Source organism: Bombus affinis, chromosome 2, assembly GCF_024516045.1.
Source record: "Bombus affinis isolate iyBomAffi1 chromosome 2, iyBomAffi1.2, whole genome shotgun sequence".
Classification (NCBI taxonomy): domain Eukaryota; kingdom Metazoa; phylum Arthropoda; class Insecta; order Hymenoptera; family Apidae; genus Bombus; species Bombus affinis.
The window spans coordinates 7,107,713-7,129,015 of record NC_066345.1 but is presented as its reverse complement, the minus strand read 5'-3'; the positions used below and the strand labels follow the sequence as shown (position 1 = coordinate 7,129,015).

At 35.4% G+C, this 21,303-nt stretch overlaps 2 protein-coding genes and 1 long non-coding RNA gene across 3 annotated transcripts in view; all 3 read right to left on the bottom strand.

Moving 5' to 3' along the window:
- LOC126924383 (odorant receptor 22c-like) overlaps positions 1-1,228 on the bottom strand; it is a 34,166-nt gene extending 32,938 nt beyond the window's left edge. Inside the window, exon 1 of the mRNA XM_050738792.1 lies at positions 788-1,228. Within this exon, the coding sequence (XP_050594749.1) occupies positions 788-1,069 (282 nt within the window). The 5' untranslated portion in view covers positions 1,070-1,228. The remainder of the gene's footprint in view (positions 1-787) is intronic.
- The window catches only part of LOC126924388 (uncharacterized), a 52,033-nt gene extending 41,494 nt beyond the window's left edge, over positions 1-10,539 (bottom strand). The window contains exons 1-2 of the long non-coding RNA XR_007713497.1: positions 10,430-10,539; positions 9,026-9,547 (exon numbers count right to left, since the gene is read on the bottom strand). This is a non-coding gene — a long non-coding RNA (uncharacterized LOC126924388). The remainder of the gene's footprint in view (positions 1-9,025; positions 9,548-10,429) is intronic.
- Positions 10,540-14,773: 4,234 nt separating this feature from the next.
- LOC126924332 (odorant receptor 13a-like) lies at positions 14,774-20,266 on the bottom strand. Its single transcript, XM_050738688.1, has 9 exons — positions 20,087-20,266; positions 19,435-19,551; positions 19,249-19,366; positions 18,444-18,708; positions 18,262-18,381; positions 17,715-17,805; positions 17,509-17,642; positions 16,698-16,830; positions 14,774-16,628 (listed from the first exon to the last, which is right to left on the bottom strand). The coding sequence occupies exons 1-9, from the start codon at positions 20,231-20,233 to the stop codon at positions 16,581-16,583; spliced, it is 1,173 nt and encodes a 390-aa protein (XP_050594645.1). The 5' UTR covers positions 20,234-20,266; the 3' UTR covers positions 14,774-16,580.
- Positions 20,267-21,303: the final 1,037 nt, after the last annotated feature.

Here is a 21,303-nt window from a genome sequence, read left to right as displayed (position 1 = left end):
GAAGGAAATCTTTTGGTGATAATTTAAAAATTAAAATGTTGTTTTATAAAAACATTGAATTCGTCGAACAACAATGCATACAAAAGTCAATATTGGAAAAACAATGCAAATAGTCGAAGAAGATCTAATACATTAATTTCCTTCTAATAATTAAATAATTAAATTTACTCTATTTATAACTTTTTTGTGTAAGGTAGGTAAATAGTTATTTCACTTTTTATGTTCAGTTGCTTTTTATCCATTGTATGTACAATGTCTCATGAAAGTATTTGGACACTTGCAATAGAAAATTTTTATGTATTATGTATAATATTTATGTACTATCTATGTTATATAAAACATTTTGAAATTTCATTAGCGCCCTACTATCATGATTATATAGATAAAATTTGAAACCAATCTGGAAATAGATATAAATATTACAACGTATTTATTATAAATGTATATTTAACAATAAATTAATATACAGCATGAATAGTCATTATAACAGTATAGTTAGTATTCAATATAATCCTACTGAATAGTGAACTTTATTAATATAACGGTTAAATGCGTTTAAGATCTTTGTGAAATAACCGCGCTAAATACCTTGTAATTGCAATATTATTGTTTTAAGTTTGTTTCGAACTGTACTAATATAATCACAATACACAAAATGTTTTGTATAATAGACATAATATATTCATAAAGAGTTTGTATAAATGTGCGAATACGCTTGTGAGCAACTGTATCTGCGTCGTTGTATTTTTTTACATTGAATATTAAGAGAAAATGAATAAGAACTTACCTGAAAAGAATCTTGCTTGATGAAACATATGAAAGTGTGAACAGCAATTTGACTCACACTCGTTACCGCGGAGAAAGATTTAGAAACAATAACCATATCGTCCAAATGTAAATAAATCGAATACATCAAAGGTAAAAGCATCATAATGGCACTAATAACGGTAGCTACCTGTAGAATTTTGAAACCAAAGACTTTATTTCTGCCGCTACCAACAGGAAGTGGCCAAGAGAAACACAAAGCTACGCTAAGCCAAGTAATGTAGATGACTTTCTCTGGTGTCATTCCTTTGCCTTATGAATTGAATGAAATACATAGAATCTAACTGATAGAATAGAACGATATACAATAGATTCTTGAAAGTCAATTACACTGCTTTAAAAGCATCTATATAATCACAGAAGTTAGCTGCATAAAATTGTTTTGTATCCACGAGAAGTTTAATAAATTGCCAGCGTAGTACTTCGTGCCAATGTGTCGGTTAATAACTTTCTTTGATGTAATTATTGCGTTGCTAGCTGACTTGCAGATGGCAATTATTGGTTGCATTATATATTGGCCTGACATATAGTATTGGACGGATGCAAAGGGAAGTTATCACGCAATAGGACTATAGTCGATCCAACGAAACGATGCAGTAAACATAAATAAATAAGTGTGGTCGATGCATGGATAGAATAGTATCGGTTCACAGGTTCCAGCTCCTTGTGTGTTAGAAAATAAGAAGGTACTTTTGTTGAAGCTATTTATGTTTTTTTCATACATGCTTTACTTGATGACTTTGTAATATTTTCCCGTTCAGAATCAGAATTATTCGCAAATATTTTTGTGTGAGTTAATTATCTACTAGAAAGAACCATAGAATAAAGGTACCAGTTCGCCCCTGAATATCGACGAGTGAAAATCGATTGGTAGCCACACGTGAACGTTTTGTTATCTGCTACCTCGTCCTGTTGGATCGACAATAGTCAGTAGAATCTGCCATACAACTAGATTATAAACGTAATAAGTTCAAAAAGGAATGTTGCAATGTTGCATATCTACATTAAGTTACCTATTCAGTTACATAAAAAAACGTGTCAGTTTAAATGCGTAAAATTTTTATAAATACAGCAAAATTTCCTTTGTGGCAGGTCTCATTGATGTCGTTTAACTACGTGAAGAGATACGAGGCGGTCTTTTCCTATGTTGTCATTTAAAGAAAGCTTGTTGCAGATGCAATTGAGATACATGTACTCGATCAGAAGTAAGTACAGTGATACAACAAATAAAATTTGTTGATTTTTCAAGTCATGGTTGATATGATAGGGTCACATATTATGTAACGACGAATCACTTTTTCTGTTTTCTTCTAAATATGTTTGGTCGGTTTACTATAAATTAAATGAAATATAAAACATCTAGTAAAATTACGTATTTAAAGTCCTTCCAAAAGTGCGCGATATAATATTTTATGTGTAATAATGTGCATTTGCTTTACACATTATGAACTACATACATTGTACCGAAACAAATTAGTGTCATCATTTAAATATTAGTACATCGAACCCACAAATGATTGAATTTCCCAAAAAGAGTACAATTCAGGGTATTGAAATCGTATTCATACAGATCACTGAAATCAACACGTGCAAATTGTGTTGGGAATAAATTTATAATGAGGAAAATCTATCCAAAAGACTAAAATGTTAATCTATTATATTTGGAAATTTTTATTTACAGCATATATTGAAGAATTAGTCGAACAAGCACTAAAACGTTGCTACACTATAGTCACCACAAGTGAGATTAAATTATTTATTATCGTTTCACTTAACTTCAACATCTTTGCTTACCTAAAATTAAAAAAGCTTTATGGAGGTCGCTGTACGGTAATGATTTCACGCTGTTGAAAAGAATTAATGAGATATCGCAGATCGCAAATCAAGGTTCGTTCTTTAAAATAAGCTGTTGAGAAACGTTAAGTTGGTATGATCGCTAATTCCTATACGCTAAGTTGGTACGACCTCTAACGACCACGAGGCGACCTCAAGACCACTCCTTAGGAGTCGACCACGTGTTAATTACCTATGTGTATCCGGTGTGTTCAGACGTTTTGTACGAGGTGGTGAAATATAAAAAGTAATATTTAATCTGTGTGAATCTATTGAATATCAACCCCAAACCTATATTTAATAACATAAGCGCCATGCTTTATTTATCTTATCATTGAGATAACATTTCTGACATTTTCTTTTATAATATTTTATTAAAACAGTCAGTTAAAATTATACTGGATTTCGACAGTGTTAGGGAGTTTATAAAGTCGATTTTACATAATAGTTCGTGCGTACGCAAAAAATGAGAAACTAATTATGTTTTAGATCACACATGAGAAGCTTTTTATACTGTGGTCTTTCTACAGGGTAAAGATGCACTTGAGGAATTTCTGATAGTAGATCAGAAGATGGGTCAGACGCATTAATATTGATGAAAACGAAGATTGTATCGGTGAAGCATATAAAAATTTTGGAAGTGAACTGAGAACATCCCGTCTTCACCTGCACCCTTCACATTCCTTGAAGAGTTCATAAGAAACAGAAACATCTTTATTCTAAATATTTATCTGAGCAATAAAGTGGCATATCTGCGATTGTTCGTGATAGACATCTCCTTCTCGGAAATCTTGAAGGATGAATTTTTTCATATGCATAAAATAAATTTTTAATCTATCATTATCGTAGAATTTGGGATTTTATTTTAACTGAACATTGAATGTGTAACTTTGTAACCTCGGGTCGCATTTGTTAAGAACTCGTATAGGAAGATAGATTTAAGTTCTCTTTTGATCAAACTGTTAACCTTATAGAATTCGCGAGTAGGCATAAATCATATTCGGCATTACTTTATTATTAAATGGCATATTAAGCATATTGCAACCTTTTCGGAGGCGACGAAAAAATAAAAATTTTCTTCTGTTAAAAGGTCTAATTCTTTTAATTCTTCTATTAATGCTTAAGTACTAATAATGTATAGATTTGTGCAGTTACGTATGTGACACGTCAGTTTTGTGGCCAACTCCTGATACAGTCGTTGCGATTAAGGGTGTGGTGCAATTGTAAGTAAAAATAGAGTGTGATAACTTTAAAGTTTCATATCTTTCCTTACAATCTATTAATAGCCAGGTTTACTTTACTGATATCAAATCATAAGCGGCGTTATTTTTCATGTCAGTGTCGAATTTTAAATTTTGCTTTGCCTTCAAAATGATTGCGATATATCCAATATGCTATTTAATTTTTTTACTAATTTCATATTTATATGTATTTATTATTTATATAATATTTACAAATAGTTATATAGTACAAATAGTTATAGAGTGTTTTAGGTACCTTAAGCGACAAGTACTCCAAAAGTCATATAAATGTTGATACTTACAGTAGTATTGTTTATATGATGAGAGTAAAATTATATTGTGGAAATTGTATGAAATCTAAAAAATGTTTTCATTTCATTTTTGTAATTGTACAGGTGTAACAATTTATCATTATCGGAGTTACATGAGATTTTTTACTCTGCTTTTGTATTTTTTAGAAAATCGTTTAATTTCTTCTAGGATATAGAGGATGAGCAACGCTTTGCGATTTCTAACGTACCCGAATATGTTTATGATTGCACGGAGGATGCATGCATGAAACGCAAGCATGCACAAAACGAGTTCTAGCATGCTCCCAAACACATCTTTTAACCGAGAAAACGTGTGAGCCTAGGGCTAACGTCACAAAGTGTAAACATACCATTATGTGGCGCCAATTTCAAATCAGTCAAATGACTCGAGCGAAGGTTCAGTCACGAATCAGTGACTATACAACAGAACTAACATTTCTGGTTATCGACAAAGTCTCACAGTCAATTCCATCAGAAGATATCGAGTTCGGCAATTTAGATTTACCAAGGGATATTCCATTAGCTGATCCAACGTTTGATCGATCATCGGATGTTCATGGCTTCATTGGAGCTCAGCTGATCTGGGACCTCTATCACAAAGGAAGGGTCAACTTAGTAGACAAGAACATGCAATTACAGAATACAGAATTATGTTGGATCGTCACGTAAATACGACTTTACATTTATGCTGGTTTAGTTTATTGTGTTCATGTCGAATGTGTACCTATTAATTACAATAATTCCAGTGTTTTGCTATTGACTTCTACTGTGCCACATCGATCCTTCAAATTGCAATGACTCGAATTAAAATCTTGTCGATGGTATGAAGAATACGATTATATAATAATGAAATGAATTTCATCTCAATACATTTTGTTATGGCATCTTGAACAAAAATGATAAATAATCGCTTTCTGAAAATGCAGCAATAATATTGTCGTTTTAAAAGGGTTGTCATTTTCAATAGTAGTGATTTTATAAGCGTTTGCTTGACTTCTATTTACTATGACCTAACTGAATATCAATTTTGATAAGTACTTTGAAAATAGATTTTCAAAGGAATCATTAATATTATTGACGGTAACAATGTAATAATATTTTCCAAATTTTTTAAGGCAAATATCAGTATATATAACTGAACCCTAAAATGAAGCCGAAGAAAGTGCCGAAAAAAGATTACGTCAAAGTAAACATAATTTTATCGAAGTCATCATTTCATGTATCAAAAATTTTAACATAGGGTTTGCGCCACGTGTAGCTGATGATTGAACAAATTAAGAATACTTCCCATGCTACAATCATCAAAAATATCGAGGGATATTTTATTATGTTTAACTTATTAGTTGAAGTACAGAGAAACATAGAAGACGGAAACGTATTTTCTAACGGTACCTATAATTTTAAATTTTCGTACCATAAATTTTTAAAAGTTGAAAAACATAGATTTAAGTTTTAAGGTTTTCTTTATTCTACAATATATTTACTACTGCTTATTACGGATATTCAATAATCTCAAGGATCCACCATATATCTTAGCATTTTCATAGTTAAGGTCCTTCAGTTCGCTGGTGAGTGCCGAAGCGTGCAGACATGTGTCCAGTGCCCTGTGAAGTTCATAAAACAATACGTGACGCCCATCTGTCGAAAGCGAATCTAATAAACCTAGCCAAGTGTTCGCAAACGTGCTAGTGAAAAATCCGACGCTACTAAGCTCTAACCCGAGTCACAGCCGCTCGACTAGTTACTTCATATTGAATTAACTAGATCGATGATGGCCCAATCATCCCAAACGGGCTCTACGGAGCTCAGTCACAACAACGGCGCTCTTCCACCCCGGTGGCAAAGAGGCAATACACCCCTCTTTGCAAACGACCCGCACACGAAAAAACGCAAGCTGGAAGCTACCCAGATTAATGTGAGCAAAGGACAAACCAACCCACCAGCTAGCCAAGTGACCGCCCACAACAGGTCCGCGATACTGGAGGCAACAGAAGACGCTATGGACATAACCGAAGCGGTAAATACACAACATACCCAAAAAACTCCCCCTCCCCCGCAAATCTTCATTGACGATGTCATTGACATCCAAACAATGACAAAGAATATCGAAAAAGAAATCAGCAAGGAGGAATATAAATTGAAAATCAGCAACAACCGTGTGAAAATCCTGCCAACCAACCCAGACGCCTACAGAAAATTAACAAAGTTGTTAAAAACCCTGAATGCCAACTTTCACACTTACCAGCTCAAGCAAGAAAGACCATTTCGTGTGGTGCTACGCAACATCCACCACTCAGCCGATCTAGACGAACTAATGTTCGAACTGTTAAAGCACGGCCACGAAGTAACTAACATCAGCAATATAAGACATAGAATCATAGAAAACCCACTATCGCTATATTTCATAGACATAAAACAAAAAAAAAAAAAAAAAAAGAAATAACAACGAATTCTACAACATCAACCGGCTGATGAACTCCATAGTTAAGATCGAACCACCTCTTGTAAAGAAAGAGATAGTACAATGCAAAAGGTGCCAAATTACACACACGCAGAAATACTGCAACCATAATTTCCGGTGCGTAAAATGTGCAGGTAGTTACCCCACTGACCAATGCACTAAATCCCCAGAAACCCCCGCGAAGTGCATCTACTGTCAAGGAGAGCATCCTGCGAACTACAAAGGATGCTCAGCCTACAAATCGCTACATAATATAAAGTATCCAAAACTGAGACCCAATGACACAACCATACAAGAACCTAAACCCCAAAAACTCACCTCACCAACAGTATCCTATGCGCAGGCAACGCAAGGAAACGTAAACAACTCGAAAACACACAGTGTACACACAGAAAATAGTGTTCCCATCCTACAAAACAGGCAAATTCACCAGACTCGAAAAATTAATCGAGAAGCAAACAGAGAAAATTAACAACTTGCTGTCAATACTTACACCCTTCATGGATAAATTAATACGCATAGAAGCAAAATAAGACCAATGCGTACAGCTCTGTGGAACGCCAACGGTCTAGCTCAGCACAAATTTGAACTAGAACTCTTCTTAAAACAACAGCAAATCGACGTAATGATCATATCTGAAACCCACTTCACCGACAAAAACCACCTCAAAATACACGGCTACAACTTCTACCATACCCAACACCCCAGTGAAAAGGCACACGGCGCCTATAACGCCAAGCATACCCAATGGGGCAGCGGACTTGTCACAGCAAGAGGCAAAACCCTCTTGAAAAGCATAACCACCAACAATGTCAACTACCTCACCACATATGAACCCACATACTGGCCCACTGACACTAAGAAAATTCCCGACTTACTCGACCTCTCGATAACCAAAAATATCTCGCCCAGACATGTCCAAATCAACTCCTCGACTGAACTCTCTTCCGACCACTCCCCCGTAATAGCAACAGTCGGTTCAGTAATAATCGAGAACCCACCTAATGGCCTTACTCACGACCAACTCACCAATTGGCAGCGCTTTACAGAAGTCTATCACTCAACTCCTGCCTCAATTTCACTAAAAACGAAGGAAGATATCGAACCTGGATGGACCGCCAACCTGTTCGCTAACTACCTATCCAATGTTTTTAAACCGCATTCCTCCAATACCGCTCCGGAAATAACAGAATACCTGCATTCTCCCTTCCAAATGTCTCTCCCCATTAAACCTTTCACTTCTCTAGAGGTTACTGAATTAACCCATCGTCTAAACCCCAGGAGAGCACCGGGACATGACCAAATAAGTAAGAAAGCAATTGAGGAACTACCCGTAAAAGGGACTGCACTCATTTCTTCAATCTTCAACGCAATTCTTCGCCCTGAATACTATCCCAAAACCTGGAAAACGTCACTGATTACGCTCATCCGAAAAAACGGAAAACCAATACACGAAACTAGCTCCTATCCCCCAATTAGTCTTCTACACACTTTGTAAAAACTATTCGAAAAGTTGCTAACGAATCGACTCCTTCCACTCCTAAAGGATCTGAAAACACTGCTAGATTATCAATTCGGTTTTCGGAAGCAGCATTCCACAATAGAGCGAATCCATCAAACAACACACAATATCAGCCAAACCCTCGAAAAGAAAAAATACTGCTCAGCGGTATTCCTTGATATTCAACAGGCATTCGATAAAGTATGGCACGAAGGGCTTCCCAATAGAAACGGGCATACTCCAAGGTAGTGTCCTCGGACCCCTGCTGTTCTCCATCTACACTGCCGATTTACCAATATCAACAGAAATAACTTTAGCGACAATTGCTGACAACACAGCGCTATTAGCGTCCCACGCCAACCCGATAATAGCCTCATCCACTCTCCAGCGAGGTCTCGACTCAATGGAAAAGTGGTTCCATAAATGGGGCTTCAAAATTAATGAAAAAAATCCACACATGTAACCTTCACGCTGCGAAAACAAACCTGCCCACAGGTCTCCATTAACAATATAACAGTTCCTTACAAGAACACAGTCAGATACCTGGGCATGACTCTGGACAGGAGATTAACATGGAAACAACCCATCGTAGACAAATCTAAGCAACTCAGGCACAAACTCAAAAAATTTTATTGGCTCATTGGCCGTCGCTCCAATCTAAGCACGCGGAACAAAATTACGCTCTATAAGACCGTAATAAAGCCTGCGTGGTAATACGGAATCCAACTATGGGAAACAGCAAGTAATTCCAACATTGAAATACTCCAACGCTTCCAATTGAAAACGCTAAGATCCCTAATAAATGCACCCTGGTATGTTACCAACGAAACAATCCACCGTGACCTCAAGATACCTACAGTCAAAGATGAAATACACAAGTCCAGAAGCAGATATAACACAAGAGTCAACAACCACCACAACCCACTAGTCACCCAACTACTGGACACGACGGACCAGATCCGCAGACTAAAAAGAAAATACCCACTAGATTAAATCCTTAGTTCTACTAGAACCAACAATATAAAGCTATTATAATCCATGTCATTGTATCACGCCAAATCAAGTTACTGAAAATTGTCAACAAGAATTGATTGTAAATATTCTAATAAATAAAAAAAAAAAAATGGCCAAGATTTTGAAGTTCGTACTTTAGTTCATCTAGGTCGACTGAGTGGTGGATGTTGCGTAGCACCACACGAAAAGGTCTTTCTTGTTTGAGCTGATATGTGTGGAATTTTGCGTTTAATGTTTTTAGCAACTTAGTTAACTTTCTATAGGCGTCTGGGTGGCTAGGCAGAACTTTCACGTGGTTGTTGTTAATTTTTAACTTGTAGTCCTCTTTGCTGATGTCTTTTTCAATGGTCCTTATCATTGACTGTATGTCGATTACATCGTCAATGAATATTGATGGGGGAGGGGGAATTCTTTGGGTATGGATATTGTTTACCTCTTCGGTTGTATTCATGGAGTCTTCCGTAGTCTCCAGTATTGAGAATCTATTGAAGGTGGTCACCTGGCTGGCTGGTGGTTTAGCCTGACTCTTATTCACATTTGTCTTGATTGGTTCCAGCTTGCGTTTTTTCGAGTAATGGTCGTTTACCAGGTCGTTTACCAGAGATGTGTTCTTGACAGTGGATACACTTGGCGGGGGTTTCCGGGGATTTAGTGCATTGGTCAGTGGGGTGATTACCTGCACATTTTACGCACCGGAAGTTGTGATTGCAGTATTTCTGCGTGTGGCCGTACCTTTGGCACCTCTTGCATTGTATTATTTCTTTCTTTACAAGAGGTGGCTCGAGCTTAACTATGGAGTTCATCAGCCGATTGATATTGTAGATTTCTTTGTTGTTTGTTTTTTGTTTTAGGTCTATAAAAAATAAGGATAGTGGGTTTTTTGTGATTCTATGCCTAATGTTACTGATGTTAGTTACTTCGTGGCCGTGATTTGACAGTTCGCATTTTAGTTCGTCTAGATCGACTGAGTGATGGATGTTGCGTAACACCACTCGAAATGGTCTTTCTTGTTTGAGCTGGTATGTGTGGAATTTGGCGTTTAGCGTTTTTAATAGCTTGGTTAACTTTGTATAGGCGTCTGGGTGGGACGGCAGTATTTTCATGTGGTTGTTGTTAATTTTTAACTTGTAGTCCTCTTTGCTGATGTCTTTTTCAATGATCCTTATCATTGACGTATGTCGATTAAGTCGTCAATGAATATTGGTGGGGGAGGGGGAATTCTTTGAGTATGGAGATTATTTACCTTTTCGGTTGTATTCATGGAGTCTTCCGTAGACTCCAGTATTGAGAATCTATTGAAGGTGGTCACCTGGCTGGCTGGTGGTTTAGGTTGATTCTTATTCACATTTGTCTTGGTTGGTTCCAGCTTGCGTTTTTTCGAGTGATGGTCGTTTATCAGGAGAGATGTGTTGCCCCCTTGCCATGGGGGAGGAAAAATGGCGGTGTTATAATTTAGCTCCGGAGAGCCCGTTTGGAATGATAGAGCCATCATCGAGCTAGTTAATTCAGTGTGAAAGAACTAGTCGAGAGGCTGTTAACCCTTAGCTAGGTTTGTTGGTTTCGCTTTCGACAGATGGGCGTCGCGTGGAGTTTTGTGAACTTCACAGGGCACTGGTCACACGTCTGCACGTCTCGGCACTCAGCAGCAACTGGATGGTCACGTGCTGCTTTGTGGACTTCGCAGGGCACTGGACACACGTCTGCACGCCTCGGCACTCACCAGCAAACTGTTGTACGCGTACGTGACCGTTGCTACGCTTCTAGAACATTCGGTGGAAGGACCGTTAGGACATAGATGACTCTTTAGGCACTTCGGCGATATACATTGTCGCTAAGGCCGCCACATCTTTGTCTCCATCATCGGTCCATCGGGTTCGAAGTATGCCGATCGTGACACCATCCTGCCCGCGGTGTGTGGTGCCCTTGTCTCTGACGTGATTTACGTTACACGAGCATGGTAACTCAAGATCAGGCACATGGATAGCAACGGCGCACGCTGCACACAGCGGCGAGGCGAGCGAGATAAGTAATAATGAATTTATGTGGCTATTAGATAGCGGTTGCACAGATCACATAATTAACAACGTAAATTATTTCGATAAATCTATTGACCTTAAAGAACCGGTAAATATATATTTAGGCGATAATAGATCGATAAAGGCAATAAAAGTAGGGAATGTTATAAGTTATTTTGAAGCATTTGAAAAGCAAAGTGAAATAAATATGAATAATGTTTTTTACGAGAAAGAAATGTCCGCAAACTTGATTAGTTTAGGCAAGTTAACAGATAATAAGAACATGGTTATTTCAAAAGGAAATATTGCAAAAGTAATAGATGAGGACAATAAGCTTACAGCGGCAGCGGTTAAAGAAAAGGGAACATATAGAATGAAAAGTATATTGAAAGGGAAGGAGCACTTAGCAAACAGCGCCGAACGTAGTGGTATGAGTAAAAAGGAAAGATGGCATAGGATGCTAGGACACGTAAATTTTAAATATTTAAATATTTTGGGTAAAGAGCAGCTAATTACTGGTATACCGAATGAATTTGAAAAGGAATTTTTGAAATGTAGGGTGTGCATAGAAAGTAAAATGCACAATTTACCATTAAAAAATAATCGAACCAAGGCTAGGGAGATAATGGAAATTATTCATACGGACGTGTGCAGTCCCTTTAAGACTACCGGATTCAATGAAGAGAAATATTTCATCTCATTTATCGATGATTATAGCAAAATAGCTAGAATTTATTGTATAAAATCAAAAGGTGAGGTTTTTGATTGTTTCGTACAGTTTGTAAATGAAGCCGAGAATTTAACGGGCAAGAAGTTAAAAATATTGAGATGTTATAATGGAAAAGAGTATTTGAATAATCAAATTTATAAATTTTCTAGGGATAAAGGTATCAGAATAAATAATTGCCCAACCTACGTACATGAATTAAACGAGACAGCGGAAAGGTATAATAGAACAGTGATGGACATGGCGCGTTGCTTGTTAGCAGAAGTACATAAAAGGTGCTGGCCGGAAATAGTTTGTATAGCGGTATACTTGAAAAATCGAATACTGGTAAATACTATAGAGAGAAAGACACCTTTTGAAATATTCTTCGGGAGAAAACCAAGTGTTGAAAATCTACATCTATATGGAAGTAAAGTTTTTGTAAGAAGACCAGAACAAAAAAGAGTTTCTAAATGGGATAAGAAGGCAGATATGGGAATTTTGTTAGGATATAGTGAAGTAGGTTACAGAGTCTTATTAGGTGGGAAAATAACAATAGCGAGACATGTAGAGGTCATAGAAACAGACACAAAATGTATCGGCTTTGTGGAGAATGCATTCGATAAAGATAACGATGACATTGAGGATAATGATTTATTGGTAAACATGAATAAGGAAGAGTTAGAAAGTAGGGAAGATGAAAATGATAATAGTCTTGAAAGCTTAAACATCCCTAGAAGATCTACACGTAATAAGAGAACTCCAGTAAGGTATCCAGAAAAAGAAAACATTAGTGAAATCCATGCAAATTATTGTAGAGTAGATATCCCTTGTACATTTGAGGAGGCGATTTGTTGTGAAGATAGTGAAGATTGGAAACAAGCTATGGATAAGGAAATAGAATGTCTTTATAAGAATAAAACTTGGAAATTGGTAGAAAGGGTAAAAGGCAAAGACGTATTAGATGAAAAATGGGTTTACTCGAGAAAATCAGATGAAAGATATAAGGCTAGATTAGTGGTAAGAGGATTCCAACAAAGAGACGTAGCCGATGACATATACTCCCCAGTTGCGAGTAATCAGACCTTTAAGATATTGCTATCATATTGTTGTCAAAATGGATTAATTATTGAGCAAATGAATATAGAAACTCTTTTAACCCATAAAGCGCTTTCGATAGTTTACAAACTCTATTCGTTCGTCCGCATATCCCTTTGGTTGATTTACATATACCTCCGAGGTTACTTCACCATTTAAAAAAGCAGTTTCTACATTCATTTGCTCAATAATTAATCCATTTTGACAACAATATGATAGCAATATCTTAAAGGTCTGATAAAAATCCAAGGGACTGGTAAGTGTGTTTTGATAAGTATGTGACGAGATTAGGTTTTAAGAAGAATAACATAGAGTTGTGCCTATATACACATGGAGAGGGAGAAAATGTTGTTTATTTGCTAATGTATGTAGACGATTTGCTAATTTGTAGTAAAAATAAAAGGAAGATACAAAGGGTAAAGAAGTTATTAACTAATAGATTTGAAATGAAAGATTTAGGTGAAGTCAAAGAATATCTTGGAATAAATATAGAGTATGATTATTTCAAAAATGAAATAAGATTAAGCCAAAAGAAATACATTGAATCATTAGCAAACAAATATAAGTTACAAAATGGCAAATTGTACTGTACACCTATGGAGACCAACTTAAAAATTGAAAAAGCTGAGATAAATAGAGAAGATATTGCATACAAAAATTTAATTGGCGCATTGTATGTTGTATATTAATGTAAATACCACACCCGATATAAGTTATAGTGTGAATTATTTGAGTAGATTTCAAGATTGTTGTAATGAGATACATTTTAAATATGCTTTGCGAATATTGAAATATTTGTACCGGACTAGAGATTTAAGATTAGATTATAAAAGGAATGAAAAGTGTGAAACGATAGATTGTTATGTGGACGCTGATTGGGCAGGAGATCATTTAGATAGGAAATCGACTTCTGGATATGTAATTAGATTGTATGGAAATGTAATTGGTTGGAAGTCTAAAAAACAAAGGTGTGTGACAAAAGCCTCGACGTATGCAGAGTATGTAGCTCTATCGGAAGCGGTGAGTGAATTAATGTCTATTAGGGAAATTATGAAAATCGTCAATGTAAATCTAGACGATAAACCTGTAAAAATTTGTGAGAATAACTCTGGAGTGATAAGTATAGCAAAGCACGGAAATTTTACAAAAAATTCTAAACACATTGAAGTTCATTACCACTACGTTTACGAGTGCTTAAAGGAGAACAAGATAAACATACTTAAAGACGAAAAAACATACTTACAGACGAAAATACTGCGGATATTTTTACGAAGGTTTACACCTTCGTAACCCCAAACTCTTTTACCCTGACGTCACCTTAGGCGACCACTTCTAAATATTCTCCAGACAGTCGATACCTTTACTCTAAATATTCCCAGAACAGATGATACCTCTAAATATCCTCCGGACGATTGACACTTCTAAATATCATCCGGTCAATTAACACCTCGCCACCCTGATAAGAAAACTTCCAGGAACAATATCCCCTCCATCATTTTCATTGTTCCTTCTTAGTATTTAGACTCCGAATAATGACGGCCGCACCAGTCTGAACTGTGAGCCGATACTTGAACATTGTAAGTGGTAGCCAAGGGTCTTGGACTCTTGAGAAATAAAATTTTTTGTATCATCAAGAGAGTTTCCTTTTTTTACGTGACAAAGGCACTGTGTAGAGAGAAATTCGAAAGGTTTAGGTCATGGATGAATGTAAACTAAGAGAAATGTAAATAAAGCAATAAGTGTTAAAGTTTCTGTTACGTAATTCGTCAAAGCATGTAAATACGATTAAGCGTACAGTATAAATGTAAGGAGGCGTGTTGGGAACATGATACATTTACACTGTACATGTGAATGTGTGTGTAAGCGTCAGAGGACGTCCAGGCCTTAGTTGAGACAAAAGACAAGAGCCAGTCGTTAGAAGTATCTGGAAGAGTCGGTTGACAACAAGCGTGCGTGCGAGTAGGATTTCAAGGTCTTTAGAGTATAAGATATATGTATAACTATTGTGTGCTAAATTGTGTGTGAATTATTTGTATTTCCGAATCCATTCTATATCTTTACACTATTACATTTTAAATCAATAAATATACGATAAAGACATTTCTGCATATATTGTACGTATTATGCGAAACATTTTGGAATTCCATTAACACTGTAATGGGGCATATCGGTAACATTTGATACTACTTTAAAAACATATATAAAAGTTACAAAGAGTTGAGAGAAAAGAGAGTTGAGCTACAAAGAGTCATTTTTCTAGGTCTTATACATATTTTTACATTGGTTTCAAATTTTAGGGATATTGACATTCATAATAGTAATTGACATTCATAATAATAATAATAAAATGTCATTTCAAAATGTTGCGTATAATATATTCTTAATAAAATAAATATGTCGGAGATGGAGAGACACCGGAGCCTTCCCGTCGAAACCGGGGAAAAACCCCTAATATTGTAGTTTGGATTCCACCATAGCTGTAGTTAAACAATCACCGTCCTTCAGCCCGATTGTAATTGCCTGCAATCTATGAGAATGAGTTTGGGTTCGATGTGACAACCAGTCACCGAACGTAGCCGCAGTCAAGGGACGAACGTTTTTTCTAACAAAGTCATGAAAAAAGTCTATAGCCCTCCATAAAAAGAAATAGTTGTAACGGCACTCGACAGTAAGCATACTAACGGTTTCTGTCTCGTGGCCCGTCATACGCAGACCCTATTCTTTGGATAGGTTGATTGCTGGTTGTCGAGACATATTCGCAAAACATCTGCAGCCAGCCTGATGACCCGTCATAAACCTTAAGCCTTAATTAACGAAAATAGGCAAACAGTCTTTTCCGCGAATGACACTTCCGAAGACTGACCAATTTAACAATAACGGCAATTTCCTTCACTCTCCGAACGAAGACTTGTCTCCACGAGTATAAACGACCTGGGGCCGCGAGAGAGTAGAGCAGTTTTTCCAAAATAGCGTCACCGTGAGAGCTTCGAGTACGATCTCATCGACTAAGGTATCATTTCGACAGAGTGCTTAATTCGCGTGCTAACTGAGAGTACCACCTAGGCGTTGCCAATGAGTAAAGGGTAAAAGAGTCCCGTTGACCGCGGATTCGTTATCGGACCTAAGACTATTGTCATTCGCATCGCGAGTACCTAACCGCCGCAGTTATTTGTCAAATCTCACATCTCCATACTTGTGCCAATAAACTCTGGATCGTTCCTTGACAATGGCTAATACTGGCGAAGATTCATTACACGCCCACACCTCCGATCCTACTGACTCTCCGACAAATATATATTAATAAAATAATAATATATTAATAAAAAACTTCTACAAGTGTTCAAATATTTTTCTTTGTTTCTGTAAGCAGAAATGAAACTGTTATTTACTAATTGTTGATTTCGATAATACTCGTATCTGTATTATGCATTGAGATAATATTAAGACAGTTTTATCAAATTATTTTACACCATCAATCGTAATGATATTGATAAAACGATCATTCCAAATAATGTATCTAGTGTGATTAATTTGGCAATGGTGTCATCACAAATCAATGAATATCGATCTGTTGTTCATGTCGATCTCAACACTGTATAATATGAAACGCACAGTTTTATCACCTGAAATATACCAATATTGTTCCAGCGAATGCGACGTAATTATTGAAGATAACACTATTAATACATTACTTCTGAAAAGCTTTCCATGTTCAACCGTATTAAACCACCAGCAGTTAAATAGCATGGAGTTAGACTTCGCCGCAACGCTAATAAGTATAAGGCTTGCGTTTTTGGATTCGTGTTGTACCATGATGCCTCGTATCTACAAATTTCATTATAATCTATAAATTAACACTATATTGATAGAAATTAACATTATACTAAATATAAATATATCTGTAGCATGAACAACCATTCGAATGAAACGAAAATAAATTAGAAATTTTCTGTATTCATAAGTCAATGGAAAATATGATTATTTTATTTTTATCTTAATTCTAAAAGCTATTATAAAGGAGAATGTAGAAGATCATAAAGAAGTAAAAAAATAATAATTATAATATACGTAGTATAAGCATAATCTGTACTTCTTTTGCATTGTAGACGATCCATGCAACCAGTTAATAATACTACAAATAATGAAAGGAAATAAAGTTTTTGTTGAGAATTGTGGACCTTAATCGCCGAAATAAAAGTAAAGGAACATTAAGATTACACTTAGGATTTATATTAAAATAGTTTTAGAGTTATTTGATAAACGATTTGCAGGATCTTCGTCGATATACATTTGCACGTGTCTCAGCACTCTCTTTGTCTCACCATCTTCTATACCACACTGCCAACGGAACAGTTACATTAATCTGTTTGTCGAGACGCTGTGCACACACATGCTTCCATACATTAATACTCACATACGTGTGTCACTACTACAAGGCTAATCTAATCTAACACACAAAATTGTATATATCTTAATAGTTTTCATAATATGTATTATACTCACATTGCATCATAAATTTCATCAGACGAATTTATGATGAATTGTCCCTGCATCGTTAGACAGAACAGATGCAAGAACTGAATCATCAGAAAGCTGATAAATTTGTAAAAATCCACACATATTTCCATCGTAGCGATCTAATTTCAAACAATCGATAATCTATTGATGAATAATGTTCAAAGATATAAAGTTGATTAAAAGAAGCTTACCTGTGCCATCGTAATACTAACGCACAAAACTATTATGCCCATACACATAAAAAGGTATATAACGTGTGCGCTCTCGATTTTTTCCAGAAACCTGTTTCACAAGTAAAATCAAGAAAAACGTTTTTTGGCAACAGAAATCTCCGAAAAAGGAGCGGAAAATACATGATTAGAAATGGAAATCTAATAAATATAGTAATATATATAAAACCTAATAAAAATAGTAATCACTTAAAAAATTATGAGAAGGTTAATTTTTGTTTAAATGGAAAACAATGATCACTAATATATTCATGAGATTTATTAAAAACTGAAATTGTAAAAGATATCTATCTACTTCAATGTTAATGGTTGAAAGTATAATTGAGTTTTGAAAGTAACCAAAAACAATCTCTGTCATCTATAATGATTACCAGTAAACAAATATAATTAAATCATTTGTCGTGGTTATTCGTAACCAAAATCATTGACAGTAAAATATGAATTTTTATACCATAAATTTTTCAATTCAGATTATAACATTTGTATTCGCTGGTTAATATGTACTGACATTATTGCCCGCTGGTGCCCCTGTATGGAGAAGCGTACTCTTTCATATGTCTCCTTCGCCATCTCTTCGGAATCCTTTGTATTGAAAGAAAGGTCGTTGATTGCATTTTTGTAGCGGTAGCTAAAAACATGCAATTTATTCAATAAAATTTGGAAAATGGAAGAAATTTTTGATTTGCTTACCCCGTCACAGTCAACAATCCGCAAGCATGCTGCACAAGGACAATGTAACAAGTATCGCAACCGATGAACACGATGAGCACCACATATATAGAGAGACCCAGATACATTTGAATATAATAGTAATATTTGCGGTCATCTTCGACAAAATAGTAAGCTGGTATAGTGTATAACATTGGTGATGATGTATTGTGTGGTTTCATCATGTGCACCAGACGCGCCGTCCATGGTAATTGTAAGAAAAGGAATGCGCATATGCACGCGTTTACTGAAAGCAAATGGTTCCTACCTTAATTCACTACAGGTGTTTATGCATATGCGTACCTATTGTGGCAAAAACATGTAGAAAGATGGAACAAAGGTTTGTTTCATTCTCGAAATTGTAGAATAAATGCTATACTTTAAACAGTTTTTACTTTTATATATGATGTTAATTTCATGCATTTTAGCACTTTTAAATTTCCCATAAAGCATAAACATTCGCAGTCTATTAATTAAATTATAAAATGTAAAATAATGAACTCTAGCATGGATAAATGGTACCCATTTCTATATTCCTTTCAAGTTTTTCATTTTCTAATTAAAATATTACAAAGCACCACCAGATTGCCATTTTTTGTGTGTTTTTACGTTGAAAATTGTAACATTTTTTAAATATTAACGTCTCAATTTTGCTTATGTATTTATTATGCAACCGCGGAGATTTAGTTGTTTATATAACTGTTAGCCAGATCGGTTCACGTTGTAGTCTAACGAGATTATCGACCAGAATTGCGATTGACTTTTTCAAGTACGTATATCGACTTACTAAAGTAGAGCATTGCAAGAATGCTTCCTCTATTAGCATATGTGGTCATAATGGTAAATTCTTCTTTCAAACGATCGATTGCCCAGTCCTCGGACATGTCATTCAAAAGGGATTTGAGCTATAATATTTGTAAGGTTGGTGTGCAAACTAGAAGAATCTTGTCATGATTGGCAAATATTTGCTTACCTTCTTTGCGTTCAGAACATAGTTACCATGTTTTATGATCATGAGAAATCCCGCACCTATTAAGGACGACTGCTCTATCACGACTTCCAAACTGCCTATATGTATGACTCTCGCTACCTTGAATTAAAATCAATGGTCTATCCTTAATTATTTGTAAATAGTACTTGTATCTATTGTTAATAAAGGATATCATTAAGGAAATCGCGATAATCACTATTTAAATTTTTTTAGTTCAGAAACCGGGCATTTGAATTTCAAACAAATTAAGTATTTTATAAGTATTTATTACTATTCATTGTTTCATTAAAAATAACAATATTCTTTTTCAAATGAGATATTGGTATCAAAACAAAATTCGCAAGGTGTGAAGTTTCGGTAATGATTGCATTTAAGAGTTAATTATGTCTCTTAGGACTTTGAGAACTTTTTACACGATCGTATAGCACTCTTTTTACCGTGAAGCTTCCTTAAAATTGAAAGTTATGTTTTGAAATGTAAATGGTTAGGACTATCTATGAATTTTATTTGCATTTTATATCGGTTAAAACAGAGGAGCAATGGGAGGTAATTTACGTCAGTACCGTTGAATGTTTCATTATGATATTGTGTTGTGAATGTTAGTGGATTGCGACATAAATTGATTGGCGTGTACCTGTACAATGATAGACGATCCCATAGTAATATACACCATAGCCCATAAAATGAATTTTACTTTATTTTGATCTGGCCAAACCCCATTCAGTTTCGCGAATATTTTCGTTATCTTTAAGAATCGCGCCTCTAGTGCAGCTCTATTCATGATGAAAGTTCAATCTCAACTAAATGAACACTCGGCATTTCTGTAAATCATTACAGTCATATTGTAAATGGAACCTTTTAACGTACATGAAAAATGTATCTACGATAAAGTGCTTCCATCCTTAATTCACTGTGAATCATGCAACGTATGCAACGTATGCAATCATGCACAAATGCAACGTATATGTTCCATATACATCATGAATATGTAATCATTACATTTGGAGAAGGAACTAGCAGCTACCCTCGTTATGCGTATGTACTACTTACACATATTATGTATGTCACAAATGTTGGAAACGAGAGATATTTAGATACACAATTGTACATCGACGACACAGAGTTTTAAAGATAATGTGGAAAGCAAAATACTATAATATAAGCTGCAACAGACCAAAGAAGACAATAAATTTGTGAGTGTCTAATTTTTTTCATAAAGTTAATAATCGTAATTGTATTTTGTGTTAAATACAATATGTAACTTATAGAGTAATGAGCAAATTCAATAATAAATGAACGAATAACTACAATTATGTACATTTCATTCGTACAATTCGTAATAAATTATGTTTCGTCATGTTCTATAACCATTTTCATATAACAAATATTTTAATTAACTAACATCTCGCACAAATTATGTAATTTGCTTTATTTACGTTACGTTTTCGTTACTTCGTTTTCATTACCGTGTAATAAAAAACGACTGCTTTGATGATCTGAAAACAAAAACTCCGCTCATACAAACGTACGTTTGAAGTGTTTAAAGCCAGTTTGGTAACAGATTGTTATGGCACGTCTGCGAAAGATCGTAAAGTCAGTGCTATTAAATGTTAACAAAGGAGGATTAATATAACACTAGTACCTATAACGTAGGAATTTTAGGTGGAAAAGCGTGACACGACGATTTGTATTTATAAAAAACAGTTTTGTTAAATAAGATGAGGGATCGGAAGATTGAAACAGATGATTGAAAATTGGAAACCGGTTCAGAGAGTCAAATATTTTCAGCTTACCGAAGACAATCACAGCCAAGATACGAAGATATTAGTTTTTGTGAATAAGTGAATTGGT